Source organism: Balearica regulorum, chromosome 1 (genome assembly GCF_011004875.1).
Source record: "Balearica regulorum gibbericeps isolate bBalReg1 chromosome 1, bBalReg1.pri, whole genome shotgun sequence".
Classification (NCBI taxonomy): Eukaryota; Metazoa; Chordata; class Aves; order Gruiformes; family Gruidae; genus Balearica; species Balearica regulorum.
Genome location: NC_046184.1, coordinates 16,239,286 through 16,261,361, shown reverse-complemented (window position 1 = coordinate 16,261,361; position 22,076 = coordinate 16,239,286). Strand labels below are relative to the sequence as shown.

The 22,076-nt window shown below is 39.6% G+C and overlaps 2 protein-coding genes across 2 annotated transcripts in view; one reads left to right on the top strand and one right to left on the bottom strand.

The window, feature by feature from the left end:
- Nucleotides 1-2,524, top strand: part of LAMB1 (laminin subunit beta 1) — a 43,827-nt gene extending 41,303 nt beyond the window's left edge. The window contains exons 32-33 of the mRNA XM_075741849.1: nt 1,187-1,346; nt 2,211-2,524. Of these exons, the coding sequence (XP_075597964.1) occupies nt 1,187-1,346; nt 2,211-2,347 (297 nt within the window). The 3' untranslated portion in view covers nt 2,348-2,524. The remainder of the gene's footprint in view (nt 1-1,186; nt 1,347-2,210) is intronic.
- Nucleotides 2,525-4,603: 2,079 nt separating this feature from the next.
- Nucleotides 4,604-20,507, bottom strand: DLD (dihydrolipoamide dehydrogenase). Its single transcript, XM_075741921.1, has 14 exons — nt 20,394-20,507; nt 19,250-19,325; nt 18,360-18,439; nt 15,211-15,279; nt 12,714-12,783; nt 12,241-12,341; nt 11,754-11,897; nt 11,487-11,588; nt 9,592-9,782; nt 8,360-8,530; nt 7,766-7,955; nt 7,248-7,385; nt 5,717-5,806; nt 4,604-5,612 (listed from the first exon to the last, which is right to left on the bottom strand). Exons 1-14 carry the CDS (start codon nt 20,430-20,432, stop codon nt 5,547-5,549), a joined length of 1,527 nt encoding a protein of 508 aa, XP_075598036.1. The 5' UTR covers nt 20,433-20,507; the 3' UTR covers nt 4,604-5,546.
- Nucleotides 20,508-22,076: the final 1,569 nt, after the last annotated feature.

The window sequence follows — 22,076 nt, the reverse complement described above, 5'->3', positions numbered from 1 at the left end:
AAGAGAGCTGTTGCTCCACATTTGGCTAAAGGAACATTAGTGAATACATGAGATCCATTTCATTTATGGGGGACCAAAAAAAACCACTTAATGCCCTTACAAAAACAGCTGTTTTTTACTTGCTTTGGTACCAGATACAAAGAAGTATTGGGAAGTTTTCCAGTTCTAAAACTGCTGCAGGAAACATGTCATGCTGTCACGCTGATGGCCTTTCATAAGATTCGTTTCTGTCCCTCAGCTCTACTATCTGCCACAGGAGAACTGCTAATTTTTTTTTTCCCCATTTGATATATTATTTATGGTTCTATGGCAAGGATAGGTGACAAGAAAAATCCTTAGCTCAATATAAAACCAGAATAATTTCTAAATACCACAGATGCAAAGTTTGCTCTATGACCATATGGTGTTGCTCCCAATGTCTGCTACACACCTTTGTAATAGTAAAAGAATGCTCATTAACAAAACAATTGACAAATCTGCCAAAGAAAGTTCTGTTGCTGTAATCTGTTGTCTGTAATTAGCCCATTAGTCTCCAGAGAGACATTTTCTGCCAGGAGAGATGTATTATCCATCACATCAATTATTTCCAAACACTAAGTAGTATTTCAGGTGGCTGTTGAGTAAACACAAGAGACTTCCCATACTGCTGCAGCTTGTTAACTTGCTTATCAGTTGAATTCAGTTGGGTCACAGGACTCCTTAATCTTAACCTTGCAGAGAAAAGCACAGCCAAGAAACCAACCTCATGACTTCTCCAGCACCTTCACCTATGCAAACTAGGCGTCTGTTCTCCTTACCAAAGGGGTAATGAGAGGATTCCTCCCTACAGGCAAACATTCAGCCAGAAGCAGTGCTGGTTCCTTACCATACGCAGCTTTCCAGCTGTCCTCGGGGCCATGGCTTCCATTAGTTACAGAATTGTGTCACTGAATCCCATACATGCTTGCCAAGTGTCAGTGTTAGAACAGACACAGATCTACAAAAGGGCAACTGATGACTCTGCACCCCAACTCTTAATCTTGAATATTACGTAGGAAATACCCCAACACCGTTTCTGCTTTTGTTAACTGAGCTAACATCTGTAGTCTCTTTACACCTGGATTAGTAAAGAGAGGGAGGAAATGCAAACTCCTGCTGCATTCTCTTTTGAATGAGCTCCATCTTGTGCTTCAATCTGGAACAACAGGTCCTCAACACCGAGCTGAATGACAAGTATAAAACAGTGGAAGATCTCATTGCCAAGAAGACAGAGGAGTCTGCTGATGCTAGGAGGAAAGCTGGCATGTTGCAAGATGAAGCTAAAGCCTTGTTGGCTCAAGCAAACAGCAAACTCCAGCTGCTCAAAGGTAAGGCTGTTCTGAGGAGGTAAGCTGTTATCTTAGACTATGAAACAATGTCATGCTGTTAAACTGACTATTCATCAGCAGTAGGGGAAAAAAGTGGGAGTAAATTCTTTGTTACTGATGTTTGATCTGGTTTCCTTATTCTTATGGACACAACATAGTCTTTTGAATCAAAGATTTCTGTAAAAAAAGCTGAAACTTACAGTGAGACACAAATTTTTGGTATGGTACCTATTGCTGCTCCAAGAACTACCACAGGGAAGGAACATTAACTACCATGCTTAGGATAAGGACTAACCTGGATCAAGCAAGACCCCCCATCTTCAAACAATACTAACCCCACCCCAGAAAAACAAAAGGTAATCAGGATACAGCAGTCCCAGTTTACAGATTAATTTAACATTTACTATTGATGATTAAAGTTGACTGAAACAGAGGGGGCAATCCACCCATAACTACCAGGGAGGGAGCGAAGTTTTCCTTCTGTTTGTGCCAGGCCAGGAACTCAGTTCTTCCCCTTAGCTCCTCCTGCACAGTTACAAGAAGTTGCTGAATAGTCTAACCATAACAAGCCAAAGCATTTCACTGTTCTGTAAGAGCCACCATAGGGCAGAGAACGACAATTATTTTCAGCATGAATCAAAGTATACTTTTGGATTTCTACTTACGGAAAATTACTGCCTTACTGCTTTATGTCCCAATGGTAAAAAAAAAAAAGGTGCCATTCCAGCCTTTCCCCCCGCCCCCCCAATCGGATTCTCTTCTGCAATAAAGTTGAGTAGTAGTTTATCCGTAACAATAATGATTTATATTTTACTGCATTAAAACACCCCTAATTAAGCTGGTTTCCTCCTCCTTTGCTGACAGACTTGGAAAATACATATGAAAACAATCAAAAAGTTCTGGAAGACAAAGCCAAGCAGCTGGTGGAGCTGGAAGAGACAGTTCGCTCCCTCTTACAGACAATCAGCCAGAAGGTTGCTGTTTATAGCACTTGCTTATAGATGGGAGCAGGAAGTGCTTGCGTTCAGGATGGATTTTACAAGTATTACACTAGTTCTTTTTGACATTACACTAAGACCTGATAAATCAAACAGGTTTTATATTGACTTTCAAGTCACAGAACCAAAGACAAGTAACTTTTTGATGTTGAAAATAAACAGTACTTTTGTATCACAGTATGTACCTAGTATGACTCATTAACTTCCTTCCTATTTTCAGTAGCTGAAATAGGAAATCAATTAATCCTTTAACAAGTCTTGTTTTTAAACTCGTTAGAGATCTAATAAAATCTTGGCTCCAACTACAGAATTCTAAATAAGGGCTCCAATTACTATGAAATATAGGATGGTCACTCAAAACTACAAGTGAACGAAGAAACACCATCTTCATGGTGTTAGCTAGCATTTACACCACAGTACTCAAAAAGGATTATTTACCCTCTGCATTATATCTATTTAGGCTGAACACTAGTTTCATGTCACTGATTATGAAACACTTGATATGGGAAGCAGAAACAGGTCAGCACTGAAGGGGTGAGTGTGGTTTACATTTCAAGCACAGAATTTAGGTGATAAACCAAGCTTGGAGGATCAAGCCTCTCTGGAAAAGGAACTACTAAAGTTCACAGGGTCCTCTCTGAGAACAGCTTGGACTTAAAAGACAAGTAAGACTTTTTTCGGAGTGCAAGAGTAACATCCAGTTCACCATACTTTAGCTCAGTTATACAGAGCAGCATACCTTCAGACAATTGTATTGTACCACACAAATTAATTTACAACATTCATCAGGTACACAAATTAGCATCCAAAACTGCAACGTGCATTTATACTTCACACATCCCGACTGCAAACTCTGAGCTGAGGAAGGCATCTGGTATATACCTTGATCAACACCTTACCTAACCTTGACTAACGTTACTGAAAGTCACTCAGGACAACCGCGGCAGAATATATCACCACCTAAGCAAACTGAAGAGCAGTATGTTTAAATAATTACCCATAAGCTCCATAAGTTACAAATACTTGGGGGGGGGGGGGAATCAATCGTGAGTATTGACTACCATACCAGCATCACACACCATTACTGCCAGCGTACTTAAGCAGCTGTTAAAAATCCAGTCTGCAAACTGCACCGTTCAGGCTTAACTGCCATCAGAGCATTGACAGGAGGCTCGGTAGCTCACCTTACCTTTACAAACACTCTTTGTACACCTAACTAGAACAGGAACAATGGCAAGAGAAATAAAAATACGGTAACAGTCTTATGGCTTTGAATTTTATTTTCAAGTATCTGGGACGCTATAGTCTCCAGTATAATTTTAGTAGTATTCTTGATTAAAGTTTCCCTGACTTTCCAAAATTCATTTAATATGAAAAAAAAATGAGATCTGAGAATTTGTAACTGATGAACCTCAAGGCTGAACTGCAGTAAGACTGCTGCAAGTATTCAGGGAGGTGGTAGGAATGGACACAAAACTATTTCTGAAAGAGCATGGCTCCTAGGAAGAACTTGCAAAGCACAAGATTAACACTTAATAGCATTTGCCTGCAACAGGCAGAAGTGATTCTGAAATGCCTAGATCCATCGGAAGAATCAAGTTTTTCTTCCCTCACTGTTGTCTCACCTTTGCATTCCCTTCAGCAACTTCCTACTAACACCTGAAAGCAGATCCACATTAATTCACTTACTCCACAGATATGCTGGGTCATCTCATAGCCTGGTGATAACTTTAATGAGTTGTCATGATTTAACACCATCTACACTTAAATCAGGAGTTAAAAAAACAACAAACCAAAATGAAGAACTGGTGTTTGTTGATTAATTGATATCTTAATAAAATGGTAACATTGGCATATATTTCCATCACTCAGTATTGATACTGGATCAATACTTAAGCTCTAAAGAAAGGCAGGAGGATACAGCCATCTTATCTATACACAAAACCAAGTAGCTTTTGCACCATTTTCTGAATGCATATTTCTCATCTATCATGCCATTGGCATAATGAAACAAAACACACACAACAGCAATAGGTTTTAAGGTTTTCTTCAAGGCAGAAGAGCCGAGCAATAAACCAACATAACAAAAAAACCACCAAATCAAAAAACACCCCTCCAAAAATGGCACCCTGCAAAACAAAACTTAAAATGAGCTACTGGAATTGGGCACATTCCCTATACAGGTTAGGGATCTTCCACCTAGACACTAAAAGGAGTAACAGCGCCAATCAGCAAACAAAACCCAAGAAGACCCTCCAGCCATGTTAAATATTTATTAAGCTCTCTTGCTACAGAAGAGACAGAAAGAGAGCACAAAATAGAAAACAGAAGGAGGAGAAGAAAGTACGTCTTAATTGTGACGAGAGCTGACACTGCAGCTGTTGTGTGTGGAAGGTGCAGAGTAACCCTCATGTCAGCACTTAACAGCAAGTGCTACTTCACTACCCAGGTTTAGCGTTTCGAATTTAAGAGAGCTGGACAATGGAAGCTTTAAAACCAAAAGAGATTAAGTAGTAAGATTCATTTTTCTTCAGTCTTTCATTTCTCCATCAGCACTCAATTTTTCCCCCAATGAGTTTTCAATATGAAAACGCAATGTGTGGAGAATCACACAAACAGAGTAATTTCCTCTTTAAAAAGTCTACATAGTTTTAATGGATCTATACGAGCCCCTCTTCTCCCAACATACTAATACTACTAGGTCAAAACAAATTTTGGTACTTGTATGTAAGAAGTAGGTTAAACACTAAAGTTAATCCTTTCAGGAGGAAACACATTTTTGTGCGGAAGTGACAGTGGCATTTTAAGTGCCAGCGGCGTTTTAAGTGCCAGCATTCAACTGGTTTAGTCTATCACTACTTCAAATAAGAAAACACCAGATATGCTGGACACTATTTAGAGTTTTGACCAGCACACCTGATAATCCCATGCAGCAGCAACATGTTTGGTTTTGAATAAGAGTTCCATCAGGTTGTTTTTCTGCAACATTCATCATGTAAATAAACATGTAATTTTAAGTATTTAATTTACACAGACTGGATAATTCCACTTGTTCCAAACTCTACTTGTTTAAATATTTGATGTTTAAAATGAAGAGATTCACTTAATTCCATTCTAAAATCCTCAGACTCAGCTTTCCATAAGGGCCCACTGTCCATTTCCAGAGAGGTACTGTACACGTACAAAGATCTGCTCTTTTATTTTAGAAGTTGATAGCTTTGCCAAAAGATGCTGCTAGGTTTGCTTCCCTGAAGGCTTCTGACACTGTCTGTAGGGAGCAAACACAAAAGGTAAAAGTCATTAATAGTTAGGGGTGATTATAGCATGTCTGTGTAACCCCGGTAATTAACAGTCCATTTAGAAAACACTTACTGGATGGGCATGGCAAACTCTGGCTACATCTTCACATGATGCCCCATATTCCATGGCAAGGGCAGCTTCATTAACCATTTCACCAGCACCCTGTAATTTAATGGTATTTGTAATTAGCAAGGTTCTCCAGAATCACTAACAGCTTGTAAATAAGCATCTTTTGCTAAAAAAAGAAAAGTTGTATTATAGCTAGCACTTCAGCTGTGCTCTAATATAAGTCATAAGTACTTAATCTATTGGGTGACTGTGCTCAAGCCTGGCATAAATCTACACATAATTCTTATTAAGAGTATTTGTTCTCTCATTACTGAGAGTTGTGCAATATCTGGGCATTTTTCCACCACAAGATACTGGTCAGTTAATACCCATGTTCTCATCAAAGCTCCAGTGTACATAATCACTGCTGAAGCCTCCCCAAAACTTCAGTGCCCTCCTGGAAAGTTAACTAGATAAACAAGAGTGCGTTACTATATCTGCACCCTCATTTTTATTAATGTGAGTTCTATTTACTCAGAGAATATTTCTTTGAGGAGTCAAAAATAGTGAAATCTCCTGTTACATTTTTAGCATTCAGATCCACAATCATAAGGTTCCCCCAGCCCTTTCTGAATGAAGAAAATTAGTCTCTCTCACACCAATAAACCTAAATTGTGCTTCAAGGCATGCTGATTTTTAAATGACTGGCATTGTGAGAGAAAATAACTAGCATAACGTTTTATTATGTATTTATTATTTATTATGATCAGAAATCATCAGAATCGAGTTCAGAAACAAAAAACCCATCCACTAGTGTTGACTGTATATGCATTCATAGGAATAAAATTTCCTTTCCAGGAAAACAGAGAGCAGTTTTAGTGTTTCTCTTAAAGAAAGCTGTATATAAAGATGCATGGAAGTGTTTCTGCATACATCTTGGGGGGGGGGGGGGGGGGATTTAAAGCTCAGAAACAAAAGAAGGAGAGATCAGGGTCTAACTTTGGAATGCGTGGGACAGCAGAAGATGATACTTTTCCCAAATATAGTTTTCTGATTTCTCATCTTTACAAAGGATTTTTAATCAAAGTTCCGTAAGTTACTGACCCCAGATGTGGTGACTACAGCATAAGGTTACCAGCTTTGCTGAAGTCTGAAGTTCAGAGAGGGAGGGGAAAAAAAGAAAATACCAATGATAAAGCCACAGTCTGTTCACTTCCCTCAACTTCCAGAACTTGAGTCAACAATTTCTGCTGTTCTCTCAAGTACTGGGCAGTATTCACAAAAACCCCCACCTGGTCAGAGAAACCAATTAACCCGAGCAATCCTATGAGGGGAAAAGAAAAAAAGCTGGGTCTAACACCAAAGTAACAGGAAAGTGGGAAGGAGGGGAAGGCCATGGGAAAGAACAGTAAGTAAAAATTACTATGGTAGACTCAAGTCTTCCTTCTTTTTACAAGCACCACTTCTCCTAACTTGACAACTACTTTGCAACTGTGCAACGCTAAATAAAAGACCCTTACAAGGCCAGGATAGCAGCACAATGTACAATACTTACTGCGCCTAAAATGTGAGCACCCAACATCCTGTCTGTTGATTTTTGACTAAGTATCTTCACCATGCCATCTGTGTCAGCATTTGTCTTTGCTCTACTGTTGGCAGCAAATGGAAATTTCCCAATTTTGTATTCTACACCCTACAAAACAGACATGTGTTACTCAGTTAATGACCAACAAGAATAATGTAACTATACAGATGATTTGATAAGTACAAGAACAGAAGCAATACAAAAATGAAAGACAGGTAAGACACACAGAGCAATGCATAAGAACAACCACCAAAAGGAGTATTAAAAAAAAAGATTAATTAGCAAATAAACAATATTCACAGAATTCATTAAAGAGAACTGTGATCCTTGAGAAAGTGGTGTGCACGAGGGAATCATTCAAGCATACACCCTAAATAAATTCAGATGCAGAAATTCTCCTGGGAAAAGTAGCTAGATCAACTACTAGGCAATGAAACCATGCCCAAGATGGAAAAAACAGTTTTGTCTGAGAAGAAAACAAACAGTACCTCTTCCTTCAGCTGTTCTTCTGATTTGCCAACCCAGGCCACTTCAGGGTGAGTGTATATCACAGAGGGCACGCAGTTATAGTCAATGTGAACTGCTCCCCCCGCCATCCCTTCTACACAAAGAATGCCTTCATCCTCAGCTTTGTGGGCCAGCATAGGTCCAGCAACTACATCACCAATAGCATAGATGCTATCAGATCAATGAAACAGAATAAGACATTGTTTAAAAACATCCTAGCAAACCTAGGCTTACATTATATAATAGTCAGTTTGAAACATGGTACTGAAAACTCTAATCAAAACAGATTAAAATATTGTTTCAAAAGAAATACAAAGTATAAAAGAGCAGTTTCCACAGAATGACCACACTTCAGGAACTTCTAGTGACATGAAATACACACAGTAACTTTTAAATTACAAAACTTCGAAGGCTGACTACAAATCTTTAGTTCCCAAAATAAATTTTTGAGTCTTCCTTTCAAAAAAGATAGCTATATTCTGCAATTAAAAACAAAAGAAAGTGCTATAGTAGGTTAAACTTTTAGAAATAAAAAGTTCTACTTAAAGTAAAAAATATTATTTCATATTACTTACTTTGGAATTTTGGTTTGGAATCTGTTATTGACTGGGATTCTTCCCCTCTTATCGAGTTCAATTCCAATATCTTCAAGACCTAGATTTTTTGTATAAGGACGTCTACCGATGCAAACTAGGAGCACATCACAAGTTATTACTTCTGCCTTGCCACCAGCAGCAGCTTCAACACTATAGAAAAATAATTAGCAAAAACACTAAGCTGTAAACTTCTGCAGCTGCCTTGCATCAGGTGCATCCCTCAAGCACATCTTTGTGTTAACTGCACCCAGAACAAGTTGAGATCATATGCTCTGAGAGCACAAGAACCAGAGCATAGTAAGTGAGGATAAGTAGGAAGTGCGCTTCAAAAACATACTCCTGAAATAAAATTAAACTACTCTAAATGTAGAAACAGACTACATGAGAGATCCAGTCAGCATCAGTGGTAGCCCAAATCGAGAACCTTTACAATGGTGGAGGACAGACTATCCCAAGGTATGGCAAAACAGCAAATACAAGTCACCGTATTAAGATTCTGTTGAAAAAACCCAAACATTTAAGCTTACTTTTGTTAAGTAACACTAAGCATTTTCTTAAAACTCAAACTACAGCTTAAGTAGCCAGACTGTAACCAGAGAATACATTAACAAGAATAGATGTCGTGTATACGTATGGACTTATACAAAGCAAATTTGCTTTATATGTTTCTACATTAGCTCTTCTTCTGTAAGTCTTGAAAGGGCTTGAGTGCCACCATTAAAAGACACTCTGGGGGAGCTTCATTTATTTCTACTCAAAAGCAACCAAATCTCTGCCACACCCATTTGGAGACAAGGGGGAGGTCTGGACAAAATAACCCCTCCAGTAAGCAGCTAAGAATTAATAGTGTGAAAATGACTGTACATACAATCATGGTATTTACGCTGATTATAACCAGAACCAAAGATCTTCCATAAAAAAGAATGATTTAGAGTTCTGGTTTTATTACTGATCTCACTAAAACAACACTGGTTCTTTACTAGCACGCATTCAACTCAAGTCAATGAAACCTCTCCTGTATAAGCAATCTAAAATTATGAACTCTAAATTAGAATACAGGATAAAAATTAAATTTCACTGAAGAATTAAGTTTCATCCTCAATCTATTTTTTCCTATTCAAAGAATAATATCAGACTATTTTTAAATGGGACTGAAGGATTAGGTGGAAGAATATATATGTCATTCCTTTAGTTTTATGTTAAACACTTACGCTACATCAATTTGTCCATCTGGTTTCTTGGTAGCACCAGTGACTTTGGTGTTCAGTTTAAACTTAAGTCCCTGTTTTTGAAGAATCCGTTGGAAGTTTTTAGAGATCTCCATGTCAATTCCCATTCCACCAACGTGGCCCATGAACTCAACAGCTGTCACATCTGCACCCAGGCGCTGCCAAACTGAACCCTACAGTCACAACAACATGCGTAAGTTTTTGAAAGAAAAACTTCAGATTTCTTTACTGTCGCGCTTACCACTTCGATTATAGACTTTTCAAAAGCAGGACAACAGGTAAGAGCAAAATGATCATTTTTTACAAATGTTACACACTAGGATAAAACATCTCTGCCCCCCATCCCAGCCTTTCCTCAAAAAACAGAATCACTGCTTGCTTGCATACCCAAAACTTGAGTGAGTGAATTCACAGAATAAATCTTTTAAAGAAATAGCTAACAAAATAATTAAGTATAAATTAGGTATATTTTAGGTTATAGGCATAGGAAAAATTCAAAATCAAAGAATCTGAGCATAGCTCAGAAAATCCAGAGGAAGTTGTTTGTGGTCTCCTAACATGACTATAAATTAAATCAAAACAATACCACATTATGGAAGTTTTATGCAATAAAACAGAATCACTGCTGCTTCTGTATGTATTTATAAACATAACCACTATCATCAGCTTCACCAACAAAACCAATATACATCCTATTTACGTCAAGTTACCGACATCCATCCAACACAGTATTTCACTTTGCTTATTCTTTCCCTACTTAATGGTCAAGAAGCTGAGCAACCACTAAGCAGATGTGCACATTTGGAAGCAGTTGCAAGACCAGTAAATATACGTTCTTCTTGAACCATGTATGTATGAGGCAAAAGGACTCAGACTAAGATGAACTACCAAGTCTCTGCTCCTTTGATTGTTAAATAGAATTTCTGCAATCATATCACAAAAAAAATATTCTTGGGATTAACTGCAACACAAAAAAAATTATTGAGGTTTAAAACGAACTTCCCTAAAAAAGGAATATATATATATATCTATATATATAGAACAGGTACGAAGCTCAGCGAAAGTTAAGCCCCCCCTCCAAAAAAAACCAAAACACCTATATGTGAGACCCTGTATCTTCCTGTCCTAGTTTCAGCAGGGATAGAGTTGATTTTCTTCCTAGCAGCTGGTGTAGTGCTGTGTTTTGGATTCAGTGATAACACACTGATGTTTTAATTGTCGCCAAGCAGTCAAGGGCTTTTCAGCTTCTCATACTGCCCTGCCAACAAGAAGGTGGGGTGCATTCAAGAAGCTGGAAGAGGACACAGCCAGGACAGCTGACCCCAACTGGCCAAAGGGATAGTCTACACCATATGACATCACACTCTGTATATAACTGGGGGTTGGCCAGGAGGCAGGGCAGCTCAGGAACTAGCTGAGCATAAGCTTCAGGTGGTGAGAAATTGTGCTGTTCATCCCTTGTTTTGTATATTCTTTTATCATTATTATTCTCTTCCTTTTCTGGCCTATTAAACCGTCTTTATCTCAACCCAGAAGTTTCACCTCCCCCCCCGATTCTCTCCCGCATTCCACTGGGACAGGGGGAGTGAGTGAACGGCTGTGTGGTTGTTTTAGCTGCCTGCCAGGTTAAATCACAACAGTTCCTCTCTCATATCTCTGCTTAGCTAACCAGCTGCAGGAATACTGATCCTACAAACTCTTAGCCCAGCTGTTCTGGTAGAAGAGGGAGCTAGCAGGCTATGAAGTCTGAACAGTTTCATTACAACTCACTCAATGAAACACCTGTTAAATCACAGCAACACAATCAAATATAACACAAAAACCAACACCCTGTTCCTTTATAAATTAAAGGTCAAGCAGTTTAAATATCCTCTCACCAGTTCTACACCAATGACTCCTGCACCAATGACAACCATCTTTTCAGGAACTTTTTTCAGTGACAGCGCACCAGTGGATGACACGATATTATCTTCATCAATCTAATGACAAATAAATCCACAAAGGGATGTATTACAATCTCTTTTATATATTATATTTAAAACACACAGAGTTAAAGTGCAATCAGATGCAAAAAATTATTATACATTAAATCATGTGGATAGTACACATTGGAGAACAGTACCATTAAGATTTCAAATACATACAGTAATTCCAGGGAAGGGAGCAACTTCTGATCCTGTGGCTATAAGAATGTTCTTCGTATTGATAACTTGTGTGCTGCCATCTTCTTTGGTTGCAGTGACTTGGTTTTTGCCAGTTATTTTTCCAAACCCAGATACGTGTACAACCTTTAGTAATCAGAACACAGTAAATTCAGATTCAAGTTACTTATATAAGTTATGCTACATTTAATTTGAATTTCACTAATGCTTTAGAGAAGCTGCTAACACGTACCTTTGCATCACCATCTGGTATAAATCACAAAGTAATTGTATACTATTCTTTTAATTAGATTAAGAATGAAGGAACTGTTCATTTAAAAATTTCATAGAAGAGAAGCATTCAAATTCTGCCCTTGCCAAGTCAGTCACTTGAATTAATTTATGTGGCAAGACTATGAAAATGTAAAAAGCAAGAAATTCAGGTCAGAAAAAAATCATGGATATACCTCAGTATATTATCCAAACTAACCTTGTTTTGTTTAAATAAATGAGCAATTCCACCTGTTAAGGCCTTCACTGCACCACTCTTCTGTTCCATCATCTTCTCTAGATTCAATCTGATTCCTGTAACTATAGTTAAAAAAAAACCTTCTATGAAGCATTGCAGTGTTTTTATTTAAAGGAGCTAACCTAAACACAATTAACAGTTCTGACACAGTAAGATGTGTTGAACGGCCCTACTAAATGCTAAAGTTACATTCAACAACTGCAATGTTAAAAAGCAGTATTACACTTTTCAAATATAACTTACCTATGCATGATTCAGGGTTCAAGGAGCAGACATGTCCCTAACCTTCCAAATAACAGACAAATGACATTATTTATAAGTCTAAAAAGTTTTCTGACCAGAAAACTATACTATTCAGACTTGAATGATTAAATTTGCTTGTTGATGGAAACAATTTATGTTAACAGGCTCTTCAAGTTGCTCTTCACACTTACTTTCAATTCCTCTGTTAGCAAAATCTTTTCCGTGGGCCAAGTGATACAGATGTGAGTTGTTCAGCAAGGCCTAAAATACACACACAGCAATGCGAATTGGGACATACATTCACAATTGAATTAATCGCATTATCAGGAAAAAAAAATCTGATGTTATATTTACAAAACATTCTCACTTTTTCCTCACAGAAAAAGTCTGATGTACGTATTTAAAAAGGTGTATTTCAAACACAGAAGTTACTCTCAGTAGCTCTTACTGAGGTGTTTTATAAAGTTAAATATGTAACAAAAATAGAAAATAGTTAAATTCACACCTATTCTTTTTGCTCATTTCACCAGAGAAACTGGGAATGACTCCATGAGGATTAAAAAAAAAAAAAAGGATGGGAACAGACATTAAATAGAGAAAAGAAAGATGATTCTGACTGACTCACAGGAGAATTTCACTATTACCTCAGACAAGAGATTACTGGTCAACAAAAAAGAGGATACAGAAAACTGGACGAGGAAAATATATACTGAAATCCCTGATGAAATTTTAGCTTGTGTAGACATATGCGAGTTAAAATTTTGTAGTTGGGGAGTTGTGCTGAAGTTACTACAACAGCATAGCTGGTTGAGCTGAAGCTAGATGGCTTAGAGCTGTCTCAGGTCACTGGACATTCAGAATTCAAAATTAAAGTTAGAAGTTTTTATAGCGATGTTTATAAATCAGCAGCTTTAAATGCAGAACCTCTAGAACTGTATTTCCATTAGAAATAGCAATATAGTTAGGAATGGATCTTGGTAAGAAAAAGTATGTCTTTCACCATAGCCATCCCAAACATGAAATTATCAGTATCTTTTCAAGGACAACAGCACAAGTCTGCACAGACTGAAAGCGGGCACAGTAAATAATTCACAGCACATTTTGAGATACACACACTTGAATAAAACTAATACTGTCAGAGTAAGATAATTCCATTTTTATTTGTAAGTTATCAACTCTCACTCTTTTAAAATTCGCATTTCACATAACTGTCACAACTGTGAATCTGTAACATCCAACATTATTGACGACACAGCCACTGCTTAAGACTTCAGTAATTAAAAAAGAAAAAAAATCCTTGTATTATTTTGGGTGGCTTTTTGGAAAGGATTTTTTGAATAGTTTGCTGTTGCCTCGGTGTACACAAGCTACGTATCCACTTAAGAAATTTAGTGCCATTCAAAAAACATTCTGGATAGCATCTGAGTTTAGCCATGTGTTCAGAAGTATTTTCTTAAGAACTTCAAAGGATAAAAAAAAACCCAAAAACTCAAGAAAAGTTAATTAAATAGATCCTAGCAGAGTTCCAAACTTTCAGATTAACACTGTGTTGATCTACACCTCATTTTCGAGTTTTTCCTATGTATATTAAGATACTCTGAACTTCATTAGAAGTATTAGTAAAATGTTTAAGAAAATTAATCTATCATTTTAAAAACTTTGTATTTATACTCTATCTTCTCCTACCATGCTAGTGGAACCTCTCTGAGCAAACATTAGAAACAGCAATATAGTTAGGAGAAATCTTGGTAAGAAAATTATGTCTATTACAGCCATTACAAATCTGACATTACCAGTGTCTTCCTTCACCTGCTAGGTGCTAATGAGGCAGACATAGACTAGATTAGACTAGTAAGGCTATCTAGCAATAGCACTATTCTTACAAGGCCCTAGTTCTGGAATTACTTAAAAATGGACTGACATCATCAAATAGTAGGTTTTAGGTTCTTCTGAATTTCTTCTTTCTTTCAGAGTGCATGCCTTCCTCTCCCCACCTCAACTACACCACACAAGCACCACCAGCCACTCTCCAGGCCATCTTTTGGGGCTGTGAGAATACTATTTTAGCTTAGACTAACATTTCAAGAGCTAATCAGCTAGGCTCTTTCTACAGTCAATGGAGAGACATAGCTCTCTTCACAGCATGGTGCATCCAACCAAAACCAGAGTTCACAATTTTTCAGGGATGCCCCTCTCCCTCTAATTTAGATTTACTTTACCCCTAGTGGCAGTTCAACATTCCTTTAACATAAAAGCAACATATTGGACAAAACTACAGGTTTATTTTGAACAAACTGATAGGAGAGGATCAAGAACTTCACATGGTAGACTACAAGAGATAAAACCATCTGAAACCGTTAACACTGTAGTCAGTTACTGGTTACAACAACAGACTCAACAGCTCATCAGAGCTGAGAAGATACATCTGTATGCACCTCTGGTTTTCATTCTCTTCCTCGGTTTCATTTGGGAAAGCTCACAAAAAACATTTTGCAAACAAAGCATTTCTACTGAGCAAATAAAAATTTAACCCTTTGTGTTACTTATTTGGATCCTCAGCTTATTTGGACTGCAACTTCAATTTTTTAAAGAAAGGATGTCAATCTTGGAAAAAGACAAAGGAGGAGTTTCTCAAGTGACACATATCTGTTGTTTTTAATGAAGTTATGACAAACTATGTACACTTACCTTGGATGGAATACATCCAACATTCAAACAGGTTCCACCTAAGGTTTCATTTTTCTCTACACAGACAGTCTGAGAAAGAAGGGGGGGAGAACTTTTTAGCAAATCTATGCACCATTTCCTTACAGGATATCTAACAAGTTAGAATTGATGACAAAGAACAGGCATTTACCTAGTAACTCTTCCTCTACAAGTGTCTCATTATTTTCATTCCTAGATTTGTGTCTCAGATTTCCCCTCCCTCATTTTTTTCCTAACTTAAAAGCTACAAAGTGGCTCTTTGCAACAAAGTTCTCTACCAAAAGAGAGCTGCATTCCCCACTACACCATTTATACTTTCATACAAGTTTAAATGCTGTTCTGATTCAAAAATTCACAAAGTTGCCTCAATTGAATACAACACTCAGTCCTGTGAAAGACATTCCCCTTACAATTAAAAAAACCCCAAACCCTGCAAAAAGCAAAAAATGTAAATCGTGCAAAAGACTCCTAAAAACAATCAAACAAATGTTAAAATCTCATGAAGTAATCTTTTCTTTAAAGAAAACAAAAGTCCTAAACTACAAACAACATTTCCCTCTCTAAACACGCTATCCTGCAAGACCCTTTGCCATAAAGTTCTGCCAAAATCTATAAAGAAAGAAAGAATAAAAATTAAGTGAAGGAAAGCCAAGCAAAAATAAGGTCAACATCAACAGGGATGGAAAATATTTCATCTCCTTCTCATCAACTTGCTAACATCAAAGTGTGCAAAGGGAAAAAAAAACAACTGACAAAACTTCAAGGAAAAAACAGATCACTTGGAGGGGGGCGGGGGGAAGAGAGTATCATAAAGCTTTTTTGTAGAAACAATAGAATTGGCATCTCCTCCTTTGCAAGGTACACACATGTTCAAAATAACAGTTCCTTGGTTCATAATCTAGGAGATCCAATCTGCTGACAGAAGTGACTACCCAGGAGAACGCCTTTCATAATTTCTTTTAAATTGCTGCTTTTGTGCTGAAGTAGAGGTGATGATAACATGAAGAGTAAGATTCACTGCATCAAATCACAGAAACACATTGAGATACGCTGATCCGCTATTTACCCTTCCTCCTGTTTTAAGCACAGGAATGCATGAAAGATGATCCAAGGGCTTTAAAAGCTGCACTATGGATCCAACAGCACCAGACTGCTCCTACCTTTACCTGATAAGGAGGTTCTGCCTCATCCACTTTATATCAACTTCACCACTGAGGCCAAGCAAAGCTGTTGAAAAGCCAATGCCCAGAGAACATTGTTGGCAATAATGTGGGATGCTGCGGTGGCAATACAAGGACTTAACGCTTGTGCCAATACACGTAGCACTAAAATTGAAGGTTAAAGTTCAGTAGAGCACACTCAGGTTCTTCCATGAATGGTGTCACTATAGAATCTTTTTGCTCATATCACAAAAAGATCTCCTCACATTCCTCAAGGACAGCATAAAGTTTCTTCAGATTTATTCAGTGCTACAGATGACACATGCAAGCATGTCCAAATATTGTGCCCACTCCAACTAGCTGTAAAGCAGTATAACAAAATTATTTTTTGCCATGATGAAAAAGAGAATCTGGGGCACTTTTTAACCTCCCTGCATATGGTACCCTATTGTTGATCACAGATATGAAGGACCTGAGGACAGCATTGCTCCAAGAAAAGCGGGCATATAGCCACAAAAAAATAGCTTTAGAATAAACGAACATGAACTTACATGGTAGGTGGCCTCAATCTCAATTAAAACCTGTAGCACCAAGCACCTTTTTCCTCAGATACTAATAGCTCAGTAACAACATACATCTAAAAAGCGACAGTATTTATTAAGAAAAAAAATTTAAAAAAAAAATCACAAACATGGATAAAGACAACTCACTTATCTGCACTAGGTCACAGGCAGATGTAAAACTTCTTAATAGAATCTCAAACATTTATATTTTGGTACAGTTACATATTATAAGGCTGAAAGATACCCAAAGAGACATCACTGAAACCCAGTTGTGGGAGTAATGAGCAATGAGGGACAACACTCAGAATTGCAGAAAAGTTTAGATTGAAGGGAGCTCCTCTGGAGGCCATCTAGTCAAACCTCCTGCTCCAAACACAGTCAACATCAAAGATGTATCAGGTGGCTCAGGGCCTTGTACAGCCAAGTTCTGAAAATATCCAAGGGTGAAGACTACACACTATCTGGGCCCAGTGTTTCACTGGAACTCCATTCATCAACAGGAGTTCCTGTCCTTACCAGGTGGTCTAATCAACTCATTTTTGTCATGAAGTTCAGATGATGTAATTCAGAAGAATTAGGACACATCAACCAGCAGGAACACACTCAAGACTGCCAGCACTTTCTCAGATTTCAAAATAATTAAGAGAAGAATAATGCAGTGCCAAAACAGTAAGTTGGTCTCATATTAAGGAGCGAAGATAAAAAAATATCCTGCTGAAGTCACGCTACGTATTTTCGTAAGTTTAGAAAATCTGATATGCATTATACACCTATAACTCTCAGAGTACTCAATTAAATGACACATCATTAGCACACACCAGATAAAAGTTGCCTCTTTCAAAAGGCATTCAAAGACAACAGAACAACAGAGATTAACATAAATAAGTAAATTAGATACTACAGGATTTCTACAGACGTATTTTCACCTCTAAAATTCTCACATAGCAATGGAATTCCTCTACTCACATTCAAAAAGCACATCAGTTGAATACTGTTTTTTCCTCTTGAGTTGCCTCACTTTGTTCTTCAGGACAGATTTTCAGTGGCCTTTTTGTCATTGTTACTGTCTTTTTTTTTTTTTTTTAAATCTTTGTTGGGAGAAAAATTCCTTCCTAGCATTCTTGTCCCACCTTCTCTTCCACAAGAGTTAAGCCCACCTTAATTATCACTCCCCATCAAAAGCAAGCTGTCCTGAGCAGCTTTTTCAGTAGCAGAGCTATAGGCAGTAATACCGTCACACATCCAACTGTTGTATAATCTGGGTAAGCAAGGTAAAGAAAGATTACCGACATGCCATCAGCATCTGATGGCCCAAGATGTGACAGGAGGATTTCAGGTTTTCACTGTCACACAAACACCTTTCAAGTTCATCTGGATGAATATTCTGCTGAGTGAGGTCTCATCTTACCTTAAATCCAAGCTGAGCTGCTTTGATAGCGGCAACATACCCCCCAGGACCAGAGCCAATAACTGTGACATCAGCATCAACTGAAACAGAGAACATTTGAGTTATTTTTGTTTCAGAAATTAAATTTTTACTGGAGAAATACCTGTTTATAATTTCTGAAATAATTCATGTTAGAAAATATCTTTTTCTTAAAAAAAGCAAAATAGCTGTTAAAAATGATGCAACAATAAACTAGGTTTAGATAAGTAAATTACACCTCACATCTGAAAGTAACTTTCTGGACAAAGGGAAAGGCTGCATGGAGGTATTCACTCTACAACAAAAACAGCTAGTCTTAAATTTTACCAGGAAAATAATGTAAAACGAAACCAAGAAACTGAATTCTGTCTGACCCATCCCTCTCGCTATAAATCCTTTAAGAACTTAACCCAAGATGTCTGGGTAGTTATTATAATATTTTTCCAACATTTCAAGCTTCTATTGATCTTTAGTGCAACAGATAAATGCTTACCGAATGCCACAAAATCAGTAGTTTATAAAAGAGAAAATATGGCTGAAATAGATATCTGTGCAACCTCTATTGATTTGGAACACAGCAGAAGCTATGAACTTTGTACCTAATTCATAACTTGTAACCACAAACTCCTTTGGAATATTAATTACCATCACTGTTCTTATGTTATACAAAGTTCAACTTCTATTTACAGCTTTACCTTGATATTAAATAGGGCAAATAAACCACTATTTTTCACCTAAATCTCCACGCTGACAGGGATTGCCCTGTCAGCTGGAAGACTGATTTCTGATTTTGAAGCATTGCTTTGGTTTTTGAGGGTTGAGTTTTAGGTCGAGGTTTTTTATGTCCAAAGAAATTCTTCACAATTAATTACCTTGATCAGCATAGGTCCTTTGTGACACTGCACAAATTCCCTGGAGACCATGATGAATTCTATCAAAATGGCTTCTCTAAAAAGGAAAAAAAAGCTTAATTTTAAAAGTTGAAGCTACCCTTGAAGAAAAATAAGCATTCAACCCCACACAGACGAACACATAGTTACAGTCACCAGTTAACCAAAACAGGAACAACATGACTGAAGCAGACACGAGGGCACTGACTGGAACAAGAGATAGAAGCCACTCTGCCATTTACCTGCTCTGCAACCTCAGCCAATCATTACACCTGTTTTCATGTCAGCCTCACCTAAGGCTGCCTCTAACTCTGCACTTTCAACCCTTCACACGGGGCTCTGAAACCACTTCATAACATAAATTAGACACCCACAGGAGTTTATGGAGTCTTGTTGTTCCATAACCATCCCCTTCAGCCACTTCCTGTGAACAGGCAACATCTCAGAGGCGGTTCTGGAGGGCAAGATATTTTAATTGTAATGGGACAGCACAGTTGCTACAAGCATCTCACAGGACGATCACCCTGTAACTGGAGTAGAAGATGGTCCTGAAAGCATTTCCAAAGCCCTCAGTGCTACCCAAAAGGCGGGAAGCGGCCCTCTGACAGCCGGCGGTTTCCACGGCCACAACGGTATCCGCCCTCACTCCCAGCTTCGCCCGGCCGCTCCCTCCGGCTGGAGCCTCCTGCGGGCCGGGGCCCCCCTCCTCCGCTCTCGGGAAGACCGACAACCAACAGATTACACGGCAGCAGGGACAACACCCCCAGCCCACTCCTCCTGGGGCAGCGTGACGCCCACCCGGGTCCAGGAGACACGGCGGGCACCGTGTCACCTCAGCCAAGTCGAGGCCGCGCTGGGCGAGGAGCGACTCCCCTTCCCTGCGAAGGAGGCGAAAGCAGAGAAGGGAGGAAAGAACAGCCAAACCCCGCGGCCGCCAGCCACCGCGCCCGCCCCAGGGCGCCTGCTCCGGCTCCGCCCGCCCTCACGCCCGCTCCCGGCTAGCTGTGGGGGGGCGTGAGGAAAGCCCAGGCCTGAGCTCCCAAGCGCCACACGACTCAGCTTCCTCCGCCTGCCCGCCCAGCCCCGCGGCAGTGCCGTGCCGTGCCGTGCCATGCCGGCACCGTACCCGAGCAAGCGCGCAAGAGACACGTCCCCAGAGCTGCATGTCCGCTGCCCTCGGCCTACGCCCCTCAGCCGCCGCTCCAAGGACTCCGCGGACTCGCGCAGGCGCAATGGGCCGGGGAGGGAGGGGGGGCGGCGGGAGGAGCGGACGCCACCGAGCGACGGGGCCCCCTAGCGGAGATACAGCGCTGAGAGCGGTGTTCGGGGGCGGGGCCTGAGGGGCAGGGGCGGGGACATGCAGATGAGACTCTTAAAGCGGCAGGGCGCTCCCAGGGCGGGTCAGCAGATCGTAGCCCTGCCTGGCACTGAAATGAACATTCAGGTCAAGCAAAGCAGCTCACAAACCCACACCTAATAATTGGAAATGAAATTAAATGAAATGAAATGAAATGACAGACAGAAAGTAAAAATATTTCAGTTCTCAGAATTAAACCTCTTTCATCTAAATGATGAAGTGAAATGTACATAAATTCAATTTTTAAATATTCAAAAATATAAAATCTAATGTATTTCATTTTGGAAAGAATTTCAAGTGACTTTCAATTTATTTAATCAGGGAAAAAATTGAACTATAGAATATTGAGGCATTTTTATAATTGACACAGTTTAATGTTATTTGTGTTCTTCCAGACTATTTGTTCCCTAGAGAAAAGGGTGCATGTTCCATGGTCCTCTGTTATTTGCACTTCAGCACATCGGTATTTGAAAATGTAAGTAAGTCCTTCATTGCCTGTGGGGGAACAGCAATCGACCAACACCATTTTCCTTCTATAGTGAATTCCACCTGGTTTAGAACCTGTTCAATTTCACAGAATCATAGAATCGTTTAGGTTGGAAAAGACCTTTAAGATCATCAAGTCCAACCATTAACCCAGCACTGCCAAGTCCACCACTAAACCATGCCCCTAAGCACCACATCTACAGGCCTTTTAAATACCTCCAGGGATGGTGACTCCACCACTTCCCTGGGCAGCCTGTTCCTGTGCTTGACAACCCTGTCAGTGAAGAAATTTTTCCTAATACCCAAACTAAACCTCCCCTGGCACAACTTGAGGCCGTTTCCTCTTGTCCTATCACTTGTTATGTGGGAGAAGAGACCAACAGCCACCTGGCTACAGCCTCCTTTCAGGTAGTTGTAGGGAGCAATCAGGTCTCCCCTTTTCTCCAGGCTAAACAACCCCAGATCCCTCAGCCACTCCTCATCAGATTTGTGCTCCAGACCCTTCACCAGCTGCATTGCCCTTCTCTGGACACGCTCCAGCACCTCAGTGTCTTTCTTGTAGTGAGGGGCCCAAAACTGAACACAGTACTTGAGGTGCGGTCTCACCAGGGCCGAGTACAGGGGGACGATCACTGCCCTAGTCCTGCTGGCCACACTATGGCTGATACAAGCCAGGATGCTGTTGGCCTTCTGGGCCACCTGGGCACACTGCTGGCTCATATTCAGCCGGCTGTCAGCCAACACCCCCAGGTCCTTTTCCGCAGGGCAGCTTTCCAGCCACTCTTGCCCAAGCCTGTAGCGTTGCCTGGGGTTGTTGTGACCCAAGTGCAGGACCCGGCACTTGGCCTTGTTGAACCTCATACAGTTGGCCTCGGCCCATGGATCCAGCCTGTCCGGATCCCTCTGTAGAGCCTTCCTACCCTCCAGCAGATCAACACTGCCACCCAGCTTGGTGTCATCTGCAAC

Bases quoted from the DNA above. Each gene is read 5' to 3' on its own strand.
- DLD (XM_075741921.1), bottom strand. From the start codon at position 20,432: ATGCAGCTCTGGGGACGTGTCTCTTGCGCGCTTGCTCGG. The intron at 18,440-19,249 runs GTAATTAATTGT...TCTCTGTTTCAG, and splicing joins AAGGACCTATGCTGATCAAG to TTGATGCTGATGTCACAGTT. The intron at 7,386-7,765 runs GTACTGTTTGTT...TCTGTTTTGTAG, and splicing joins AAGAACAGCTGAAGGAAGAG to GGTGTAGAATACAAAATTGG.